This window comes from Apaloderma vittatum, unplaced genomic scaffold (assembly GCF_000703405.1).
Source record: "Apaloderma vittatum isolate BGI_N311 unplaced genomic scaffold, ASM70340v1 scaffold2175, whole genome shotgun sequence".
In the NCBI taxonomy this organism is placed as follows: Eukaryota; Metazoa; Chordata; class Aves; order Trogoniformes; family Trogonidae; genus Apaloderma; species Apaloderma vittatum.
Window position 1 is genome coordinate 1 of NW_009716286.1, and position 25,927 is coordinate 25,927.

General features: G+C 38.5%; 1 protein-coding gene across 1 annotated transcript; it reads right to left on the minus strand.

Annotated features, from left to right (window-relative positions):
• Window positions 1–228: 228 nt before the first annotated feature.
• On the minus strand, window positions 229–25,539 carry PPP4R2 (protein phosphatase 4, regulatory subunit 2; the record flags this gene model as incomplete). The annotated part of the gene is made up of 7 exons (XM_009869452.1): window positions 229–525; window positions 1,104–1,247; window positions 1,679–1,753; window positions 2,256–2,293; window positions 3,730–3,823; window positions 8,619–8,789; window positions 25,458–25,539. Coding segments are annotated over 7 exons (901 nt in total), but the record flags the coding sequence as incomplete, so codon positions are not given.
• Window positions 25,540–25,927: the final 388 nt, after the last annotated feature.

Genomic DNA, 25,927 nt, shown 5'->3' on the forward strand with positions numbered 1-25,927 from the left:
ATATACATATTATATATATATAATATATAATATATAATGTATAACACATATATTATATATATTATAAATAAAAACATATATGAATATATGTTAGGACAACAAAAAAAATAACAAAATTGCTAAATTAGACAAAACTGAAGTATGAGCAAACTGTTCAACTTTATGCACAATTGGAGACATTCAGCAATCCCAATAGCAAAGAAAACCCCAGCTCTTTGCAAAACACACCGAGCAAACACAATAAAATGTGAAATACCTTCCTCTTCTTCCTCTGTACAGCGCTGTCTGGCACAAGCAGCATCTTTCTCTTTATCCTGAGATGTAGAAGATGTTTCTGTCTCTTCCCCTATGCCTGAAGAAGTTTCACTGGAGGCAGTCTGATTAGGTGCATCTCTGGCTTCCCCTTCTTTGTCAGATTTAAGTCTTTTTACCTCATGTCCTTCTGCTTCTGCAGGATCATCTTCAGCGTGTTTATTTTTTACCGGGCTGCTCTGAGCACCTTCCGATTCGGATGCCGGTGATTCACTATAAACAACAAAAGCAGCTGTAGTCGTTACGAAAGAAAAACACTATCCTGTCACATGTATTAAAAAAAAGTAGCAGCTACTTCAAGTTAAACACTCTGCAAAAGAGAACTGTAGAACTCACTTCACTTATTACACAACAAAACCTCTAAGCCATCACTCCTTCACCTGACTGTTCATGAAAACCAGGAGTGGTTCAGGTGCTCTGGGGGATACACAGAGCTGCTGCTGTCAGGATTAGTGGCAAACGTGTATCAAATCCCACATCTGGTTAGAGCTTAACATCCTGGCACAGATACGGTAACTGTGGATTTCTGAACTCTATTATTCACTCTTCATTTTTACTGTACATCCCACACACTTACAAAATGTGTTACGGCAACTGCGGAAACTTGAGCCAATAGTTATCTAGAGAGCCCAACCAGCGGGAAGTAAACATAAAATCCTGCTGCAGATATACGTACGTTAAGACTTAATTATGTTTACCTTAGATAACCATTCTCTTTTAAAATGTTTTTTAAATGTAAGTGAAAAAAGCAGAGAATCGTAAAAACTCAAAATGCATTACTCCTCACAAACCTGTGTTTTTTATCTTCTGTTTGCTGCAAGCTTGATTCTTTATGTTCCGTGCTGTCTGGCAAACCGTTTGTTGTCGTAGGAGTTGACAAAGAAACCTTCGGTCGATTTACTGGTCTGGGAGTTCCAGGGCCATTTACGTTAGATCTTTAAAAATAACAATAAAAAAAAATTTAACCCATCCTCTTAGTAAAGTAATTTGTTCCTAATAGGTAGAAAGTATTTACAACCTTGTTTTAAAAGATCACCAAAACAGAAGAACAACAAAATGAATCAGGTACTTTGCTATTTTATATTGAGTAAAAAAAAAAAAATCCGTTGCCTACAACATGCTAACTATGATAGAAGTTTCAAGTAAAATTTAAAAATAAAAAAAAACGGAGCATATAATGTGTATGCTCATGCCTTCTCTACCCTCCTTTGCCCAGTATTTCACATCACACCCCATTTTTGAGGCTACCAATCTGGGATCCAAACTGACATGGGATGTCAATGGGATGAGAAGGGATCTGACCCATCTATTTCCAGAACTACCTTGCTTTTATCCAGAAAAAGTTAACTCCTGAAAATAAACTTACCTGTCAGAGTATCCCGGTGAATTTCCTGGGAACATAACACCATTCATCCGATTTAAACTGTTGGAATTATTTTTCCTAACAAAACAAACCAAAGATAGAACCTTATAAATAAAAGAACCTAAAATTACTTTAAGCTTGTTTGCGTAGAATTTTCCCCCAAAAAACGTAAGTAGTCCCCCACTGGCAGTCCTCAAGGGGACAACGTACATACCCACACGTTTCCCTAGGGAAACAGGCTAGGATATTAATTTACAGCGCAACTGTTACTGAGGAGTAACCATTTTTTCCAACAGCTGTGCTACAGAACAACAGCTTACTGGCCAGGGATAACCCTGAACTGCACCACAGATCCCACACCAAAGCTGTTTGTGCATTTCCAGAGCACTACACGTAACACTCGCACACCACTATCGCTACAGTCGACTTAACTACTGATAACCAGAACTCAACTCGGCACGTCAGTCTTCTGGATGCGACTACTGCCAGCAAGAGAAATATATTAGGCACATATATATTAGGGTGCATTGTCCCCTCTGTCAACACAAGCTTAAAGTTTCAAGAACGAGATTATACTTACTCTGAAGATGGATATACACAGCTGACAACCATGACATTCTGTAATACACAAACAACATATTAAGAGTTTAGAAACAGAAGCTTCAGCTCTTGACAACACTCCAAAGCTCAGAGTTACAGGATTTTGGTCACATCTGCTAAAGTATATCTATAGAAAATTGAGTTGCAAGCTACCAACAGATGACAGATTTGTAAAAAAAATCTTTGCTCTCTCTTTACAAGGTCAGGCCATAATTACACTAGAAGTATTTTTGTAAGTAGATTAGCACCATAATGAGACAAACACATTAAGCCTCCTTCCCAAGCATTTGTAATTTCTAACTGAAGTATCTCTGGAAAGCAAAGTATTCTGAAATGCTGAAAAACTTCTAAACTGCTTAAGAAATGCTCTGTTCACACATGAGTTCTGTATTCAAAAGTACGCAAGCACTATCTGTTATTTTTGGTGCAGCCGTATTTCAAATATTAAAACATGTTGGCTCTGCATAATCAAAAGGCAGAAATAATGATTAATTCCATAGGCTTGGCTTAGCCACCTCACCCCTCTTGAACAGTAAATCAAACTAAATCATTGTCAATGTCCAAAAACCTATCTTAAAAATTAGGTAAGTTTCTCTTGAAATCAATTCTTAGCCCAATTATACAGGGAGGCTTTTGGCACAGAGACAGCTAAATTAACCCCAATGAACTTCAGTGAGGGTTTTCTGTAAAATCTGAGCCAACAGATCTCATAGTTGGCTAAGAAACTGCTCTCTGAAATCCCTGTCTCATCATTTATTCCTGACCATCTCCTTCCCATCTTAACTTGCAAGAAGTTACCCGATTGCATCTGCTGTAACAGTGAAAACCAATCCACTTACACATTAACCTTGCTTCGACCAAATAATGTTATGTAGGAACCTGAAGGAAATTTTGCCATTGAGAAAATCCTGTGTGGAACCACAACCTGAAAATCTCTACCTACTTCTGAAGCATCTCACATTCTGACACAAGCTATAAAATACCATTACATGACATCTGTATGCTCGACACAAGAGGAGTGAAATAATGAAACAAGAGACTTGTTGGGGCAGGAAGTGGCTTCCCCTATCTTTCACCTGCTGGATCCAATATGAACCCAAACATGGGAGAAAATGTCTAATGAAATAATTCAAATTATTTCAGCTGATTATTTCTAGCTAGGATAATATAAAAAGTAGCATTGCACCCTCCACAAACTACAGTTTGAGTACTGCACAGCAATTAGAAAACACAGCTGTTATAGCCCTGAGATTTCTTTTAATGTCTGAAATAAGCTGGTTTAGAAGAACTACTTTTTTATCTTAAAAGGTATGAAAAACTCATACGCTTAGAGTAGCTATTAGCTATGCTAGGGCTATGAGCCATAAGGAAGCCAACAGACCTTTGGGAGTAACTCAGAAGTTAAGTGGTAGTTGTGACTGCTTAGCTGTGTTCTCTCTCAGAAAAGTACGTACCTTTTCCACACCTCTTAGAAATTTGTCTGTTCCTGTGTAATTCCTCCTAGGGTCTGTCAGCAACTCACAGAGTCGCTGAATAGTGAAGGGGATGCTGCAATGAAATAGATTTATAACAATTTAATTTTTTTTTTTGAGCATGACTGTTAGGAAGCAACATTATTGCTTTCTCCCCCTAACTGAGAAGACAGAAGAAAATAGTACTGCAAACTTATCATTAGCAATGAAAGATAGTAACTCAAGGCCTTGTTTTCCCCTGATCTCATATATAGCAAATCACTGTCTTTTGTGCTCACAAAGGTCCAGAAGAATCCCAAATACACCATCCCACAATTCAAACAATTCATTAGACCAAGGAAAAGGAAACCAAATTGTAAAATAGTTTAAGACTGTATTTATTATTCAAATATAGGTAACAGAAATGGTAAACAATTCAAAATGTATTTGAGTCATCACACTAGAGCTAAAAAATTCTCAACTTGTAGTTTATTTCATTTTTTACAAAATATATTTACAGAACAAGCATTCAATGCTGGAATTAGCAGAACCATTACACTTCAGCTGTTACAAATACTCTGCTTGCCACAATCGGACACTATATTTATCTATCAAGAAACAACTTATTAAAAATAAACTCAAGAGTAAAATACATAAATTCATAAACATCAGGTTCACACAGTGTTTTCTGACAACTCTGTACTCAATTTCATCCCTACTTAAATGAGAAATGGACCTTTCAGACAAGCAATACTTTACATATATTTACCTGAGATGTCATAAACTTTCATTGCAAATTCATAGTCTCACATTTTAACAAACTTCTGTGACTTTTGATAGAACAGTGAAATACTTTAAGTTACCTCAAAAAATCAAGTGTAAAAATGCATGTTTCAACTACTTGAAGTTTAAGCTATAAACACTTCAAAGATTCCTCTAGAAGAGTATTTGATACAATGCTTGAAAATCATTTCTTGATTGGCAATACAACCAATACACCAAACCTAGAGCAACACCAGTACAGACTTACATACATACGTGTGTGTGTGTATAAGCCTATACTGTAAATTTTCATTAAAATTCCACTCTGAGGAACTCAGTACACGGTATCTCAGACCTATTTCATTAGCTAATGAACTAAGCTCGAGGGCCATACTGTGTTAGCTAAAACATCACATCTTAAAGATGCACAGATCTACATAGGCTCAGTGCAAACAGGTCAGCACAGCTACGATTAATCACGCTACCTGACACTTGAACTAAAAGCAAGCAGTAATCAGAGAGAGGCTGGAAAAGTAGAAACAACTGAATTATGATTTTTCAGAACTGTGTATATTACATTCCTGAGGAAGTTACAGCTCTCGCCAGGAAAACAGTAAGGAGGGAGGCTACAATGCAATCACCCTTAGCCCTAGTTCCAACCCAGAAAGGTTCATCCCATTTACCCAACTAATTACGCCTTCCCTTGCTACTCACCCTGCAGCACACCGTGCCAACTTATCTCTACTTGGCCTCTAACAACAGAAAGATGTAGTTGACCTCCATCGGTCAGATATGGAGAATTAGAACGCAGCTGATGAAGCATTAAATACATTAAACGTCTGCAAAAAAAGTAATGCTATAAAGGCAACGGTATTTTTTAAACATTTCTTCTGACATGTTACTGCTTAAAAGCAAGTAAAATGGCAAAAACCTAGTGTTTTGGCACACTGGCAAAACACATTTCACCTCCCTGTTTTGACCTAGAAGCACCTTCACCCCCAACCCCCAAATCTGGTCATTATTAATGCTGTCATTATTAAGTCTGTAATTATTAGTTTCCCTGAAATTTCCTTAATATCAATGAAATAGCACTACTATTCAGCAACTTTTGGTCAACCAGCAATCTGACACCCAAAATCTTCATGATTTTCAGCTTCTGCATAGTGCCCTCTTTTAATCAAACTCCCACACGGGATACAATGAATTTGCTCGATCTGTTACATCTTCCACACAGCTACAGCACCAATTGTATCTACTGTTTTCCACTGATGGCCATTTCAGTTTGGGGTGAAAAGTCCATAATTAAAAAAGGCTTTGCAACCTTTTAACACACTGGACTGTCCATTCAAAAAACAACGAAACAGAAATATTTCGCACAAACAAAAACACACTGAATTTTGAATTATTTTTCATCAGCCAAATCTGTAAGACATCCTGGAGAATCATGGCCAAGCTGACTGGCATTTAGCCATACCTAACCGGACACCTGGAACACTAAGCCATGAAGTATTTTGTGAAAATCAAAGTCCTGGCTACTCATGGAATACTCAAGACAGTGTGCAGCTTGCAACTAACTCCAGCAGTAAAAGCTGCCTTCTTGCTTTACTCTCGGCTATAAAAGGCTTAAACAAAAGCCAAAACCAGTTCATTTCCCTCCAAAATTTTCCATAGTAAACTGAATTTCGTTTATTGAGCAGCAGATGGCACTCTTTGCCTCCTTTGCACATAATCTGTCCAACATTCGCAAATGTTTTTAGATGGCAAAATCCACAGTAAACTTCACCTCATGAATTTTCAGCAAAACTGTTTTAAAACAGTTTAAGACTGTGATTTGAAAATACAAGTACAACTGGTGTACATATATACATGAACACCAATGGAAAAGTTTGTGAGTAGGATGAGAATTGATTTTAAATGCTTAGAAGTGTAATTAGTTCAGCACATGAGCTGCATGAACAGTCCTAATCTACCCACTTAAGGGTAACCACTTAAAATTCTATACAAACACGCTCAAAAGTGCACTTCCCAACACTATAGTTCAGAATGAATTTCACACCAAAGAAATTATTTTATAGACAGGATTCACAGAAGATCCGAGAAAATCATTTGTAACAGCTATGATCAGCTGCGGGAAGAAAAAAAAGTATTATGATGGACTGTTTTATTCATGCTGTGAAGACTCCTCTTTCAGAGATACCCAATAACTTAATAGGAACTTTCTGGTTCACTAGCAAAGGATAAAGAAACTGGCAAAAGAAGCTCCTACTCCCAAGCAATTCTGAAGTATAGCATGAGAAGCTGGCTCTGTGCGCATATTACATAAGGTCAGATAAGATACAATAAGTTTGTGCTTTTGCTAAAAGATACTTACTTCATGTAGACAGACCCCAAAATGGGTCACCTTTAACTCATTACTTCTTTTAAGAAGTTGGTTTTTAAAAAAAAACCACAAAAATCTAGTTTTATTGAACTCTCCCTCACTCTTTTAAACAAACAGCTATAAAAACATCCTAATAATAATGTCATATCAAGTAGCTTCCCTCTCCACTATGGTACCCTGAAATGACCTCCACAACTCTAAAGAAGCCTGACCCTGACTGCACAAACCAAACCCTGTTGCTCTTAGTTTTTGGACACATCTCCACATTATTCAGTTTTCATAATCATAACCTCACCGTAGGAGTTTCAGTATTTACTAAATGAACTATTCTACAATCCTAGATCCCAAAACATCCTCTTGCGTTGTTTTAAGGTAACTAACGCGTGCAGTTTACTTCCTCAAAGACTGGGTGGTTCACTTCGAAGTATGAGGAAGTTAATTTTAAGTGTGACAGCAATAGATCAAACTCCCACAGCCGCAGAGGAAGCTCCAGACTCGGTAGCCCAGATTTGTTTAGTACACTTGGGAACAACGGAAGATAACAGCAGCCCATTCATTAGCTGTCTCCATGCGAGAACATGACGAATTTGGTGGGCAGTGAAGCATTAACAGAAAGCTGGGGAAGGCAAGAGAGAGGCAGACTCGGGCATAAAGGATAGGTTTGTTGTTAAATTCCTTCGGTGAAGTAGCCCGGTATAAATACCGGGTAGCTGAGAACAAGCTGCATTTCACATTCTTAGAAGTATCTTGCACAACAGTAACATGGGGGGGAGCGGGGAGGGGGAGAAGATGACAACTGATTTCTGAGACACACTTAAACTGCAAATAAATTAAGTAATATGAAACAATGACAGTAAAAATTATTAACCTAGCATCAAAATATGATACTGAGGATCTGCTACCAGCACCTCTAAATCTGCAATTTCAGAGGAACAGGGAGGTAAGATTTATAGTATGCCTATTCACTGACAAGCTGAGAAAAAAGAGGAAAAATTCTCTCATAAGCAAGCATTAAGACCCACATTATGGTAAGTATGTAATCCAGCTTAGAAACAAGTACAATACTATATAAACTATTAAAAACGACACACCAAATAAAAAAAAAATCAGCAGCTTTATTTTAAAGGAAACAAAACTTCCATAATTAAGAAATGAGCAAAAGGGTATACACTTTAAGCCATTGTCAGCAATAAATGGAATACACCGAATCTCTCAATTATTAAGTATCACTTGATCTATAAATTTGAATCTGGCACAATTTAACAATTCAAAACCAGGTATACCTTGCCTCCTGATTACACCTTGTTTATCACGGCTTTACTTTTTCAAAAGCTACTGAACTGCCACAAAGCAGTTACTAACTGAACACCGAAAGACTTCTTTTAATTGGGTATTTCAAAATACATTGAAAGAAATCTGACTTACTATGTATTTGACCTGTTAAATGCACACAGAGTAATACTAGCTTCATTGAAGGGTATTACTTAAGAACTAAATGCACATTGTACTTAACTAAGTACATATTGAAAAAATTGGAGTGACTGATGTATCACAGGATGTCATACTTTTCATTTAATGACAGAATAAAGTGAAAAATTCTAAAACTACTGCAATGTATTTCCAAGGTATGTATTTGTTTCTGTTCATCTATTTGAGGAAGCAAAATGAACAGTCACACACAGAAAAAATTAAGTTTAAAAATGGGAAAATATTTTTGTTATCCTGGTTTTAGAAAACAAACAATACATACCCATTAAATCCAGTGACAATTTTCAGGATTCTTTCTTTCATTTCTTCAAACGGAATATATTCCACATTTGGATTGGGGGGCCCTCTGGGTTCAGGAGCTGAGGTTCTGAAGTCATCCATTACTTTCTCCAGTTTGAAAATAAAATAACCTTTAAACTGAGACCACTGAACCCTGCATAAAAGACAAGAATGAAGACACAAGTCAGCCTTAAAACCATAAAAAACCAGCATAACTTTGTTTGCGAAACAACATTCATGCTGGTATGCCAGTCCTAAGATAAACAAATTCTATACAATACAAATTCTATGCAATTTTACCACCAAGCTTACATGCCACATGTTTTTTCACTGAGCTCACAAGAAAAGGAGTGGGGGTGGGGAAAAAAAAAAAGTTTTTCAAGTCTGGAAACTGTTGAGCTCTTGTACACAGCATTATCTGCCTCTGTTACAAAATCTTACTGAAAGGCCTTTTGTAACTAACTGCTCAGTATCCATTCTCCTTGAAAGCATTTAATAGTACCCCTTTCTCTCAGAAAGGCAAATATATATTTTATATCGTAGTTAGCACTTGCTGATGAATATTTCAGCAAAAATTGACTCCTAAAAAACATTCCCACAACACTAAGTTATCCATTAAGATCCTTCTAAATTACCTTCTGCCTTACAACACAAAGCTTTATCATTTATGGAATTCTATATATTGAAAGGTTCAAGAAAACAGGCATCTCACGCAGCATACAATGGCCAATGTGGGAAACTGCTGAGGAAGCCCTGCTCCACCAAATCGCCACATACAGGCACAGCAGTTCCGGGCCTCCTCTGTCTAGAGCATTTCTTAGCAGCGTAGGGACCAACTTAAAGAAAACTATTTTAGCTCAGTTACTACCAATTTTATTCTATTCATGTCAATGCATGAGCTTTGACAGCTATGAGATGGAGATGCTAGTGGATAAAAAAGAAGAAACAAGGAGAATAACACATCAACAACAAAAAGAAAGAAAATTATATTTGACATTTGGAATGAACAAGCTCAAATCAAACAAGCACACAACTTTAACTCCTGGACAGCCCTTCAGCTCCTGCTGAAATAAATACTTCTTAGCCAAAGGTTGTATTTCTACAGGCTGTCTTTGGTAGCAGTGTTAGCTTAAACAGCCCTGACTATTTTCAACGCCGTGCAACATATGACCTTCTGTCAGGCTGATACAGCTATTTGTGCTGCAAACTCCCCAGTAACGTGACAATGTTTGTGTCTTGTGTGCTATTCCCCAGCACCAGTACTACCAAATATAAAACCACAGCCCAATACAGTCATATTAGCCTACCGTCACCAGAAAAACAGTGTCATCTTTACCTTAATTTTCTCCTCGGTCTCAAAGAAATAATTATGAGGTGAAAGGCAGGGGAGGAAATTTATCAGGTTTATTTACAGAGATGCAAACATGAAACCCCTGTCTTCTACTAGGAGTGGTAAATTTGCATGAACAGGGGAAATTGGAAGAGAAAAACTAACTTCCCCCTCACTTCACAAGAAATCATGAAGCACACCTCACTGCAGAGGGGAATTCATGACTTAATGAATAATAACAAAACTAGGACAAAAACAGAAATAAAGAAGAAATGAGGTCTCAAAAGACAATGGCATAGATAAACAGCAGCATTGAGTCTCACTGGATTATTGCTACAATTAGCATCATACAGCCAGAACAGAATACTATGTTTCCACTGTACAGTACTGGGCATTACTACTACGATTGTTAAATTCAAAAGTTATCCAACTCCACAGTGAGACCAAGTCTTCCATAACAAATCACAGATTTAATACATAAGCACATCACAAAACAGACAGAAAAGCTCCAGTAAACAACACCATGCAAGAGTGAGATTACTCCCTGCAGAGCACCCCAAGAGTTTTACCTGCCTCATGGAAGGGGATTTCACTATTATTCTAAACACTCTTTGACAACCCCACCTGGATATTTTTCCACACTTTAAAATTTGAGCTGCTCTTAGTTTTCATTGTCATTTTTTTCTTGCTAAATAGTGACACGTATCCTTCCACAGACTATTAACGCAGTGTCGTCTGGCTGACCTAAACCAACAACATACACAGCTTAAAATGCCAACCTGCTGCCTGAAAGCAGTACCCACCAGGTCCCCCTCCTTTACAATGCTGAAGCCACATACAAAAAGAGAATGTAACACTTTGCCCCTATAGAAAAATCTAGAAAACTGTCACTTGTTTTGATTACTATTTCCTCAATGATAAAAAGGCTAAGAACTCACATCTGTAATACTCTGCAATATTGACATAAAAAGCATCTTTCATCCTGATATAGCAACGCCAGCTTTAAATCAACTACACAAGCTGTTGCTAGAAGCAGCATAACCACAGCAGCGGGAGCTCAAGACAGGCATGCTGCGAAGGTATTTACTTGTTTTTCAAGCAGGTGTGTTCAGTGTTGCTGAATTCCGTGCTGCTGTGGCTGCACTACTAGCAGCACGAAAGCTAACCGGTCAAAAAGTGGTATGTTCACGCTGCAGTCGTAGATGTAACTGCAGTTTGTGCCATACTTGAGTGCTTCAAAGTCAGAGTTGCCTTGTGCTCCTAGAGTGTTACCTTCTGCTCTCAATGTCTGTAATTTAGACATTAAAACTTCCTTCCATTTAGTTGGTCCTAAAGCACTTTCAATCTATGTAACTGGTTTCTGACCAACAGTTTTATTCCAGTATCAGTAAGTTACACAGAACTCCAGCCACTCAACTGGAAATATTTGCAAGTTTCTGACCAACAGTTTTATTCCAGTATAGTAAGTTACACGGAACTCCAGCCACTCAACTGGAAATATTTGCACCACAAAAGACTGAGTCAGCTCCAGACTCTTCAACATTGTTGGCAAAATTCAGTCCTGCAGTGGCAACACAGTGGATTCCTGGAAGGCAGGAAGGAGGAGAATGCTTCCTCAAGGCTACAATGCAGGTCACTTGTTTCTTTTAGGCCCAACTCTTCTATGATTACCCTAGAATGAAGAATCTCCAACTTCAGCACACCATCCTTCAGCTACCTTCTTTCCTACCGACCCGGAGAGCAGCAGTCCCTCTTCCTCTCTAACCTCACCTCGGTATCAGGCAGTGTCTGCCAGGCTGCTAGGAAGGGGACAGAACTACACACCAGGAGGAAATACTTTAAAAGTAAGGTGGGGGTAGCTTGACAGAGCAGGTTTCTGCTCCTTCTGCTTTCACCCAGAACTGCAATTGCTTCCTGTTCCCTTAGGACCAGTCCCTCAGGCAGCAGCACCTACCAGCCCAGCTACCAGACAGGACAGTGTACCTCCTAGGCAGCTCTGTCCCCTGACTCTGGCTGAAGCTAACTCTGAACAAGTGCTCAGGAAAGAAACATAATACACAAGGTGGGTTAACAAACGATTTCTACAAAAGATTCTTATTTCAAGAAAACTTAATTATGTGTATATAACTTATCTACACTTGTGACAACGCACTGAAAAATCTGAACATTTTTTTACACTGTTTATAAAAGTTTACATTCAAATCAAAAGTTCAAAACTGAAAAGTATCTAGCTATGTATCTGAAAAAATAAACTGTTAAAATAATGAACTCGCTTCTGACAAAAAATTACTTCTGCAAGAATAGCAAGATTTTCTTAATTTCTATTTACTTCAGTGGAAGTGATCAAAAGTGAGTGTCAAAAGAGGAAAGTTACCTTTCCTGTTTTACCAGTCTGTGAAAATGACACATACACTCAGTATCAGCTAAACTCTTGAAACTCACTTGCAGGTCATCCATGGAGAAAAACAATTGGTTCATAATCAATACAGCCAATATAGCACAAAAATTAAGATTAAAAATAGCATATTCTTCTAATTATCAAAGCAATCTCTAGCTACACCTCCAGAAATTTTAAGTTCTCAGCATATGCTGAAAGCCTGGTCACTTAGAAAGCCAGACAAAAGCAGGGAGAAGAGATGAACAAGTGGCAAATACTGGTTTTCAGAAAATTCCCCACATATATCACAAGCTGCACGAGAATAACTCTAGCATCAGGACACAGGACCTCTATTTTACCTGCTCTCTTACAAAATGGGAGACACTGAAAATGAGCAAAGTTTGGTCAGTATCTTTTGTAGTTGATAAATCAAGAGCCAAATGGAAGTAAAACAAAACTCTAGCACACAGCTTTATGTACAACCTCATTAAGTTTTATACACCAGAAAATAGCTGACAAACACATTAAGCTCTGTAAAGAAATCAAATCGAAGAAATTCCAGAGAAAATACTACTCATGCTTTCTTCTGAGCAGGCTTGTTTATAAATACTTGCTCTTCCCACTCAGCATTGTACATAATTAGCCTTTTCTAAACATGCACTTATGCCTTCTAAACCACGCTTTTCCTGTCCACTACACCAACTCGTGAATCTGCACTAGCAACTTGGAGAGCTCTTTTAACACTGTTAATATCTGTAAAAATATCTTCAGAAACAATACTTAAGTTTAGTTGATCCTAAAATGCTTTGGTTTAGTATACTTTCATTCTAGAAAACGACAACTTTGAAATTTATATGCATTTTATGTAAACCTAAAGCATCTTTCACTACAGTAGTTGGGTCACCTTGTGTCAATGTAGCTGTACAAAGAGCAACCCTGCACTAACAAGCCCACAATTTCAGAGATACTCCAAGTCATCGCAAGCTGGCATTTTTTCTGAAAGAAAGAGCCCTCTGCTTCCTTCCCACCAGCTCCTGCACTACCCTTCCCTTATATCAACCTAAAGGTTTTGCTCTGACATACAGAAAATTAGAGGAAGAAACTCATTTTATGAGAAAAAGCACCTAGCAAGGTAAAAAAGTCACTAAAGGCAGTAATGAGCAGGTGAAAAGAAGCAACCACAGCACATTTCAGAACTACAGCTTGTATAGATCCATGTATCATAACCAGACCACACCTCTCAAATTCTGCCAGGACTCATGTAAATACTGTTAGTGTAAATCAACAATTTAAATATTCTTTTTTAAAGTACAATTAATAGTTGAGCAAACGAAAGCATAGAAGCTAGCTAACACAAGAGTCCCAGAGTTCAGTCCCTGTACATCACTTAAATCCAAGACATTATGTCGTAGACTTAACATACGCTAATAACTGTGCTTCACAGTATGAAAAGATGTTTAGCCACCACATTCTACGATTCTGTAATAGTGTACCAGAATACAGTCCCTCACCTTGCAATTTAACTAAAAATTAGAAACGTAACAGAAAAGACGTCCATGTTTGAAGATACTGAGTTGTTTTACAAAAATGAAACAGTAAAGCAGACAGCACCTGACCAAACAAACAGCATGAGTCACAAACGCAAGTTTTGAGACTATTTACATATCATTACAGAGGTAGCATGAGAAAAAGCTAATAAAATGGGGAAGAGGAAGATGAAAAACATGAAATGAGCAGAGGCTGAATAAAGTGACAGTCTATGCAAAAAAACAAAAGTATTAGAACACCCCAAACACAAAACTCCAGGATATGGTCAGACAAGCAAAGACAAGAACGATAAGCCCTATGAAGAAAGATATAAAGGAGTATAAGGAAACTCCACAGTCCGAGCAGTACGTAGTAACATTCAGTGAGAGTTTCATTCAGAGACAATAAAAGTATCTAAACTGCACATGGAAGGAAAAAAAAATAAATATATTAGACAAGAGACATAACCTAGCACTATGAGAGAGGAAACAAGGAAGAACACAATCCTAAACAATTCTGTCCTCCAATAAAAGCAAACTATTTCACACCTGTATTGAACTGCGTGATTTTCTGTGGTAAATAATCCATTTACTGCAGATCAATCAAAGTTCATCAAGCAACGTCAACCAAGTTTAGAAACCCACTAATTCTATTTGATAAACAGCGTTCTTCAACAAGGGACAGAGGTCACCTTAGACAAAAACAGTTCTAGTAATCTAATGCTATGCTTTGATTTAAAAGAAGAATTACAAGCACAAAGTTGCTTGCAAGGTAGGATTGCTTCTCTGCTAACATGATTTGTACAGAATTCATCTTTCCAAACACGCATACTATGCAAACAAAATTGCATTTTATATGGAAATAATCTAATCCTACCACTCCCAGAGAGTAAAGACACTTTCATTCCCTTATCTCCTGCTTACTCAAAGTGTTTGTACTGATGAAACTGAGAAAGCAGCTTTCTCCTTACCACAGTGGTTATTGTGAAAGAAGAGAACCCTCTGACAATAGTTCCTTGCACTACTGAGATTATTTTTTGTATGTCAGAGAATTAACTGATATTTTCTTCCAATCATGGCAAAAGTTTTTATTAATTCTTTTGCCACTTGGTATCTTCACTGCGAGAGACTTCAAATTTCACCAAAAAGAGCAAAAAAACAGAAACGTTTAACAAAGCTATTTGGGCAAGATTTGACGAATATTAAAAATCAAGTAACAGAGGCAACAGTAAAATACAACCTAAGAACCTGAAATAGGGAGGAAAGTCCTGTAATTTGGAGAACAAAACAAAAACATTAACTTTCAGAGAAGTACTTTCAGATAAAACTTTCATATAAAGTCGTAATTGCAATATCCTTACTTCCTTCACACAACCACAGTGCTTTCCCTGCTATTGAACAAGTGATACAGTTCTTTCTCCCATGTTTAAAGCTACACTGGAAGGCTTTGCTACACCACCGTGACCTCTAACACTACTACAGGACTCGGACATAATAAAGTACAGCTCGGACTACAAGTCTCCACAAGTACAAAACACAACCAGGATAAGTTACTTATCTCCCTTTTTAACAACTGTATTGAAATGCCAGACTTAACACTCAAGTAGTACATACGCCTTATACACTTCAGACAAACTCCACAGAATGAAGTTTCAAACTTCAGTAAGACCCATGGAAGGTGTGCAGAACGAAACCTAAAATTAAGTGAAGAACAGCAGGAAGATTTCAGAGTGCCTGAAATAAGGCTACCTCCCGAAATTAAGGTACTGCAATTATTGCGTAAATCTTTCTGGAATTGCTTCACAGATTACAGTTTTAATTAAGAAAAACATTACATTGAATGGATATTAAGCTTCTACAGACCTAGCTATGTACTTAAAACATTAAGAGTCCCAGGAGTCCTGGTGGAATGTCTGTCTTCAGACTGCACAGTGTTTAAGGTCATTACAAAATTACTTGGTTTAAATCTTAAGAGGATGCAATCTGTTTTGGAGAGATGCTAAATACCATAAAGAACAGAAAATAAAAAACAAAACAGACCTACTATTGATTCTGTTCTTTGAAAGGGCCATAAAAGAAACATCAGGACTTAGGAAAAGAAGGGAGCACTTTCATCTCTAGCCTTCTACTATTAGCTCTCTGACAAGCCAAACTAAAAACATTAAATGTACATAATAGTATATTTATGTTACAAACACTTCACGTTGAGCTAAACTGATTTTAAAGCAAAGCCTTCAGAACACAGCAGGAAAGAACCAGAGCACAATCTCTGATTCACTTAATATCTAACAAGAGATACTTGTCACTCATATTTAATCTTCACCTTACCTGTCACACCCTAATCTCAGCTATACTGATTGGATATAAACATGGATACCTGCAAGTATACCAACCCACAGAAGGGGATGCACAAGCTAAAAATCTTGTTAAGAACTGCCTGTAAAACACAACCACCAGCATTTTTATGCAAAAGAAAAAAAAACCAACCACTGCTGCCATTTGACATTTTAGTTTTTGTGCAGAAATTACGATTTCACTATTTACTGAATAAATAACAAAGATTGTTTCTTAACGAGGAGTGACCAAAGGTAAAGAAATGGCTTTCAATGTTTTCACAAAATACCTCTGAAATGTTCTGGGGTAGAAGGCTGGCAACACTGAACTCCCATTAACAGGGAGACGAGCAACGCTGTAGTTCATCAAGGATTCCCCAGCGAGCAGAGAAGGAAGGTGCTGCCCCACCACCTACTTAACCTTATACCTTGTCTACACCAAAAGGGCCAAGCCTGCTCTGCTGCTCCCACACATTCCTGTGATCCCACACACAGGGAGGTGAAGCAGATCGCAAACCTCACCACAAAATTAATGCCACAGATAAGGAAGAGCAAGATATGTGATGCAAACGGCAGAGAGCAGAGCCATTCTTTCAAGTAGATGCACTCATGTACCAGATAAAAGAATATACCTTCCTTAGTTTCACATATTCTTTGAATTTTAAAGTATTTTTCCTATTTCCTGTGCTCTAGTTTAATACTATTTCAATGCAAATAATTTTCATGTCATCATTTTGCACACTGTTGCTATTTCCACCATCCACACAGTGCAGAATAACACAGGAAATTCCAAACGATGACAATGGATTTATACAGTAAAATCTCCCATGCATCAATGCAGACCAGTTTCTCAAATGCTTCTGGCAAACAGACAAACCCTTCAACTTACCGTTCAACTAAAACCGTAAGCAAGTGCTAGATTCTGTATCGGTATTTCTGAATGAGCAATTAGTTTTAAACTTCAGGTAACACAGCAGAGTGAATTTACTGAAACAGGGTGCTTTGCTATATAAATGGTGTGCTCCTGTCAGGGAAAACACACTGGCAAGCACCCTTCCTGGGGGAGCATCCTGTTCACTTTCACCTGGTAACTTGCAAAATTAAAAGGCTCTCACATTTTATCTTCAGTAGGGTTTGACCTCATGTTACCTTTCACTTTAATCTAAAAAAAAAAAAAAAAAAAAAAAAAAAAGGAAAAGCTCAAAAGAAGAAAAACTGGTATTTCCCACAAGCACAGAAGGTATTTTTGCTGATTGTTGTCAGCGTAAATTAAGCGTTTGCTCTCTCTCTTGTGAGCATAACGAGCTCATTCCAGAACCACGGAAATTGTAACACATTAGAAGTACATTTGCTTCAGTAGCACGAGTGTTCACCTCTCTACTGCTTGCAAATCACCACTGCTATTGCCAGGAACAACAAAGATTAAGACTTAGGTGTGGGAACAGACAGCTGATGAAGGCATTAAAGTAATATCTGTAATCATCAAGAGACTAATTCTGATCTCTGCTGATAAATATTCAGCTGACTCCAACAGAATATAGCTGTACCACAGAACAGAAAAATCTGAATTAGGACTCAGAATTTTTCGAAAAAGTACATTTTTTAATATAGTTATCTAAAAAACAAAAGTTACCTTTGGCTAAGCATAAACTGGTGCGTGTACTGACCTACTCCCACTTATCATACACCAATATATGAATTCTTACCCTACTCTGATATCTTACTCTCCATTTAATTTAATTTACGCATACTTTCAAATAACATTTTTCACAAATCTCAAGTTTTATTACATGTAGAATGATCACCCCAGATACTGACGTTCCTATAAAGTGCACACCAAGTAAAGGTCTCCAAGTCTTAAAAACACAGACTTTTGGATAAGCACAATGCAAGACTTTGATCTAGTTATTACTACAACAAACTGAAAGAAACAATTTCAAAAGAGGCATGATTTCAGTAAGTATATTCCTGAAATTCCATTTTTCACCTTTAAACATTAAAAGTCACATTCATATCGACCTTAGAATTGTAAACAACATCACTTAAGTGGCTAGAACAAAAAGTTTCTGAGGAGGGAAAGTATCTGACTTCCCTCACAAGGTACAACCAAGCAAGTCCTAAGAACATTCATATTCATCTGCTCTACCAAAGATAACTGTGGCTGCCTTTGAATCGCACTAGCCAAACAGATTGCTGATAGCAGACAGGGATTATCAGTGTCAAAATACCACCCAAAATCCACTTAGATGGTCCAGGTCTGCCTTTAACATGACTGGACATTTTGCTGAAAGTTAGATAACCATATTTATTTCAACTTTAACAATTCCGTGAAACAATAGTCACCCAACTGACTTCCACACCAGGCAATTCAGGTGCCAGACGCTAAGCTTGGGCTGACAAGGTGTACCCTACCTGCCCAGGCATTAGGTGTTTCTGCATCATCAAACTCCCTCACCACTTTGGAACAAAGCCTCATCAAGTGTAGCCACCACAGAAACCTTGTAACTGTCTTCAAGCAGTGGTATTTCTAAAACTGAGACCTGCCAGGTGTGGAACAGTAGCACTTGCCTGGTTTATCCACAAACCTGATAAACCACTGCCCCAAGACAATCACTGCTTAGTATCCGCCCCTCTGCATGCACCTTTGCCTTTCTCCTTCCCTACAACACGTGACACCGAGTACGAACGATACCAAGAGGACAAGAACAAATCCAGCTAAGCAATGCAAGAGAACTGAGCCTGAGGAGTGGAAGGATGCCTACAGAAGGACTTCTTCAGAAGCACATGCAAATGTAGTAGCTGCTACAGAAAGGATGGTGGGGTAGGTTTCTGTGCAAAGTGACAGCAAACGCTCTGCTAACACACTGCATGTAGTAACAGGGAAGAAATATGCTTACAAATGAGTCTGCATATTCCTACAGTTACATCTGCAGTTGAAACAGTCTGATTACACTGAAAAGTGAACACTGGTAGGAGGAGCTCTTTTGTTTTTCCTTACACACGTATTCCATAGAGACTAAAGTTAGTTAACTTTAGATCAGTTCATCATGCAGACTTTGTAAGGGCAGTTCAAGTTTGACCTTTGCACTGTAAACTTCACTCCCAACAGATACAAAGTGGCAGCATTTAAAACAAAACACTACAAACACACCCCTTCCTAAAGGAGCAAGTGATTTCACCTCTATCACAAGTGATGCCTCTGAAGTACTACAACTGTACATTTGATACATATGTAATTTTTATAAGTAGAAAGGCCATGAAGGTAAAGTCTATCTGACAAAGGTAAATCAGCAGGCTTTTCAACCAAGATTCCTGCTCTTCAGAGGCACCAGTGGATTACGACACGTACAACACAACGGCAGTGGAATGGGGCTTAGGGAGGAGTAATTCCAGCCACCTAGTGCAATGGAGTTAGTGAGGAATAATAGCAGGAAACAATGCAAGGAAGTTTACTCACATCTCTTGCTTCACTGAGAACATGGAAATGGAAGAGACCTATACTAAAGAAGGCACACAGACTTCTTTCAGAAATTATTATCCTGTTTATTACAGCAGGAACTTGAGAAGCGGTTTATTTCATGTTTTGGAAAAAAATCATAAGGAACTACATTCCCCCTACAGTTGGAAAGATTTTTCAGATAAGGATTTGTCTCCAAATCAGAATAAAATTTTCAAACTAGTTGAAAAATACTAGTATGCATGTCAAGTAACAAAACTGCTAGTTGACTAAAACTAGAGATCATTTCATAGGAAAAAAAATATTTAATTTAGACTTGCATTTAAGCATGTGAATTAAGCTAAAGGACATACGTTTACAAAAATCTACATATTTGTAACATAAGAAAGGAAATTACAGTAATTTCATTAAAATACTAAAGCTGAGATCAGGAACTTATTCTCATACGTGTTCACTGGTACTGTATCTCCAGTCATACAGCTGACAAACTATTTCACTGCTGTAACAACATAATATAAAAGCTAAACCAATCCAAAAAAGTGTTCCCAAAAACGTAGCAAGAAAAAAAAAGTTCACTGCTACATAGGGTACGTGAAACAGTATCAGAGGGTCAAAAATACTTTTTGCCATTATCTTCAACGGAACTAATTATGTAACTTATATTTATGCTTATATAATTTACTAACAGTAAATCATCCCTGATCAACCTGACCAACTCTGTCAATGAGCAAAGACCAGTGGACACTGTTAATTTTACCAGGATGCACAGCACCATCTTCCACAGCATCTCTGTAGCCAAGCCAGAGAGCTACTGGCTCAGGGGACCACCGGGCCCACACAGCAGTGGTTGTGCAAACCGGGGTCCAAAGTCCAACTGCAACCAGTCCCAAATGACGTTGCTCAGCGACAATACCAGGGCCGATACCTGTGCTGGCAGGCGGGAAGCTGAACACCTGTCAGTGTGCCCTCACCCTTACAAAGGCTGCCTGCCTGCTAGGTTACATTTGCAGTATCAGAGAAAGGGATTATATCGCTCTACCTGGCACGCACGAGTCCACAACCACATTGCTACGTCCAATTCGGAGCCATGCAACATAAGAGAGTAGAAAGAGCAAGATGAGCAGAAGGCCTCCAAGCTGGTGAACAGAGCTGCAGGTGGACAGCTAAGGCAGCATGTCATCTTCTCAAAGACAAAAGGCTACCTGCTGTCTTTAACCATGGGAAGGGTAGTTGTGTAAGGCCAGACAGAAATAGATTCCTTTCAGAGGTGCAAAAACGAGTGGTAAGCGGCAGCAGTCCCACCTTCCTTCAAGGGAAACTCCAAGTTGCTGCAAGGGAAACATTTTTCCCAGTGCACATGGTTGAGCGGTGAAACAGGGAGCCAAGGAGAGGCTGTTGCCTTCACCAGGGATACTCCCAAGTGCTGCACAAAGGCTAAACTTTGGAGTACAGGGTCTGACTGGAAGTCCTCCAGAGCCCCTCCCAACTTAGACTCTTCTACCATGATACTAAAGATGTTCATAATTGCTTTATGATCACACGTATTCAACTTGACTCAAGAAACTTTGCTGAAAAGCATTTGTGTTGGGCCTCAAGGAAACCCGCAGAGACAACCTCTGCCTCAGATCTTCCAGGGCAACTGAGGAAAGAACTTGACTACACAAAGAAATAAAAACAGAATGTATTTTAATGGCTGTTTATACTGCAATTCGAGGCAAGAACTGGAATAACTACACTGCATCCTGGCCAGGCCAGCGTTCACTACTTAAGCCCAGAACGATTTTACAGTTAATCACTTCTACCTATGTACTGTATTTCTCCAGATTTTGGTACTTCACTACTTATTTCTGGATTCCTTTGCTGTCAGTAAGCATCTGTATTATACTTTCCACTATAGTAAGCCATTAGAGCTGCGCCCCTCCAGGGCAGGAGTGGGGGAAACACAGAGAAAAATGATAGAGAACTCTTGATTCCTCTGGATTTTTAAGTTTTATTTTCCACTTCAGAACAAAATGAAAATTCTACTTTTCCTTTCCAGTCCCTCAAATTGGATTTTCTTGGTGAAGTACCTAAATACAAGGTTTAGAAACACTCTCACTATTGAAAGGGCAGAGTGACTTTAAATCCAAGAGAATTTCTTTAGAGGTAAGAGAAAACAGTTTAAAAAACAAAGACACAAGCTCACAATTGGTAAGTGATCTTTAAGATTTTTACACAAGAAAAAACATTCACTTTTATAGTTCACTTCTAGTATTGCCATGCTTTTTGTACTATCTCTTAAAATCACTTCTACTTCAGAAAAAAAGTAGGTAAGTGGATTTCTTATGCAAAAAGCAAACAAAAACATAACCTGTTTTTAAAGAGGTCTTTCAGATAAAGTATTTAAGACTAACAAATTTTACACCTCTTCACTTTATCAGTTTTGCAAGTCAAAAGCAGGTTACAATGATCTTCCCTGACTATATTTGGTCTCACTAAGGAAATTTCACGTTAATATCTTAGTAAAAAAATCAAGTCAGTTAAGGAGTACATCACACTTCTGAAAAGAAAAGAAGTCCTAAGGCTCAACACAAGATTAAAAAAAGTTTGAACTATTAACCTTATATTTCACCTAAGGCTAAGTGTTACCATAGCAACCATTACGGAACAAAAATACTTCAAAGTAGCCAAGCAAATTCTATTCCCCTATAAAGGAAGTTTAGACTGACTTTTGCAAATGGGGGGCATAATCTCGAAAACAATTATGTGAATGGTTAACTCTGCACAAGAAGATACCTTAAACTTCAGATAGATGAAAGTTAACACATGTGATTCTATGATCAGGCTTTTACTACAAGGAACTGATAACACAACTAAGATTAAGCTGATAATATAACCAAATTTAGCAACAATTTTATTCCAGGCTTTCCTTGTGAATGAAAGGCTTTTAATTACAATAAAGACACCCAACACCAACTATGTTATCACAGTTGGGGCGTTGGCTTATACAACTCTCACCCTTTGTTCCTCCCCTACACCACCTCCTCGGCTGCGCTGGGGTTTGACATATCAGTTCACAGGGACAAAACAAGCTGGATCAATGAACTGAACCTTGTTTTTTAACAACAGCACTGCCAAAAAGAAAGTTACTTACAACTGCGAGCAGCTTCCTGCTCTAGGTTACCATGCAGCTACGTGAACAGTTGAACAAGCACAAGCGAAACAGTGACACGAGGGCCGTGTTAGCCAAGACTGCTGCCAAGAGAAATACTAGTAAAATTACAGCCTAACCTAAACCTGCATCTACCTGTTCGTAACTCGCTTGGACAAATAAGCACACTGAAATTAAGAGGGGCAGGGAGGTACCCAACAGCCTTAGATGAGCCTGTGCTTTCGATCTGTTAAGCAAGCTATATATGTCATGATCACGCTTTGATGAGAAGCTTAAAAGTCATTTTAATTTACTTCATTACCACCCTTCAAAAGTGAGTTCACTAACTGTTTACAAGATCTGCTGCAACTATGTCTGGAAGAAGTGTGGCGGGTAGAACACACTACATTTAACCTAGGACAGAGGCTGCAGTGTATTATCTAAAAAAGTCAGTATTTATCATGAAGTTAGAAAGCTGAGAGAACTGCCTTGAACACTGTATAACTCTCCTAGGAAAAATAATAACTCAAAGCAAAAAAACATTTCAGATTTAGCTTGTCCTTATTTGCCCTGGTCCTTCCTTACATGGGTACCTTTTGTTTGCTACTTTAGGAACAGGCCGTGACTGAGTAAGATCCATTGTTTTTCAATAAGCAAGTCTAGAAACCAGTTGTGTAATTATCCCTGACTTAACTATCCTTTTTTTTTTTTTAAACTAAGCTCTGAATTCTGTAAAAATCCTAATAAATGTTACTATAAACTATTAACTATTTTAGATCTCATCTTTTCATTCCAAGGCAATATATTTATTACTGGTTTAGATTTCTATTTAAAAAAACTACTTTTGCATAACTGGAAATTAAGAATATTTACCTCATTTTGAATTAATATGTATATTTGGTAGGTTTGTGTATTCAGGAACACTTTTATAGTGGTCAAGCTACACTAAGTTAAAAATACATTAAGTTCTTATAATGCATATTACTAATCTTTACAAAAATATTTACCATGAGATTATTTTTTACTCATTTCTTCTTAAAACTTTGATACATAACACACCAGCAAAAATATAAGCATATTCAGTTAAGAAATACCTACTTTGGTAGGTAATGAGAAGCAAATTAAACATTATGGAACAATATTTCCATATCTGTCTCCAGATTATATTAGATATTTCCAATGTTCACACCCAACACTTATTATAAAACAATTCAATGCAACTGAAAGGGTAAAAAAATGCTGAAAACAGGTACAGATCTGAAAAAAAGTCAAAGAAAACCCGGGTTACATAAAAGGCTGGGTTCTACACGAACTTACATGTGACAGACTCCAGTTCATGTTTAGCAACAGTTTATAACAATATAATAAAATAATAACTTTTTTTTTTTAAATATAGATTTCTCAAATGGAAAGAAAGTCAGAGTTTATTCATTCTCCAAGTTTCATACAGGGAAGAATTTTCCCCAGGAACTTGCTCCTATACAATCACTCTTTAAAATTACTCTGGAATATATCCAAGAGTGTCAGAAACAACAAAAACAGCCCGAGAAAAATATTTTAAACATATCATAGAGACCAAACACACCACAGTAAGCCTGTACTAAAATAAGTACCACACCAAAATATTAACCATTACAGGTGTGTACTTCTGCTGAGCCAAAGCCTCCTATTCCAAGAGCAAAGCACATTTCGGAGCTTATTTTCCTTTCAAAACCATTAACTCCATCAGCACTAAAAAAAAACCAGAAAACAAAACTATGAAAACTCCACCAAAATCGGGAACGTACGTGCCTCTTACAAGTTTGAGGGATTCTAGAAAGCTAAACAAAGCCCCTGTGATCCCGGGCTGCTCACAAAACACGGGTGGAAGCGCGCAGCTCTTGCTGCAGCCTGTAGCCTGGCACTAGGCCTCAAAAACAAGGAGGCAGCCGGGGAGCCAGAAAGTGAGCAACTCGCTAGCAACGCACCCAGGGAAGCCTTTCCCCTTCCTGCCAAATAGTGATCCGCCAAGGAAGTCACCCAGCGCAGCGCCCGCGCTCACCCTCGCCCAGGAGCGCGGCTCCTTCCCGCTCCCTCACACCTCCGCCTGGAAACCCGCCGGGCTGAGCCGCCAAGGAACGTCCAGGAAGAGTGGAACTCTGGGGCGAGCGGAAAAACGAGCCGCTACGGGAACCCAGAGCGGCTCCCCTACGTCACCTCTGCAGAAAGCACCGACGTGATTCTCCCCGGCGAAAGCGTTTGCGCGCAATGGTCGCGCAGCACCGCATGCAGAGCGCAGAGAGAAATCATCTGAGCCGCTCGTACCTTTATGTAAATAATACTACTAGATACTGTACACAACAGATAGTACAACAGACGTTCCAACGGTGAGCTGAACCTCCCGTGTAAAAAACCTAAATGTCACATAAAATGTAGGAAGAGCAACAGGTTCACTGTTGAAACCTGACAGACACCCCTGAGCGAAGCCTACAGAATGAGGCTGTTTGATAAAACTTAACTGCCAGCAAACAAAGCTAATCATTCCAAAATTAAATGGGAACTAAAGCAAGCTTGCTTAGCTGGCAGAAGCAACCCATAGACAAAAAGAGAACCTGGGCAGCATTTTCATCAACTTAAAACGCAGAAATGTTCTAAGCTACAACTGAAGATCACCAAAAAGTCACACTTACATCGTCTCTCCAGTCTTAGCAACATGACAAAGAAACTGATCCAGTATTGGACACACTTCCTTCTTCCCTCTCTTCTCAAAATCTGTCGGTACAAGAAACGCAACAAAGAGAATGGTAAAAGAAGATAGGACAGAACAAAAATTCACAATTAGCGATTTACTTGTTGTAACAATCAGAACAGCTCCCACAAAAACAATTTCACGCTTTCACAGCGCTTTAGCTGTTCCCAAGAGCTCCACCAGCTTCCCAGCCCTGTAAAACACTGAATAGTCTTCGTGTGGGGAAACTACGTGCATCTGAGCAGCAAAAAGTTGATTTGCAACTTCTTTTGAGCGGCTACAAGAGAGAAAGCGGCTGACTTCCTCAGCTGCATCCAGCGAGGGAAGCCAGGGGAGAAGAGGGCTGGAGAGGGAGAAAAAGCCAAGGCAGCGGCGAAAGCCGAGGGAAGGAAGGCGGGCGGGGGGGCAGAG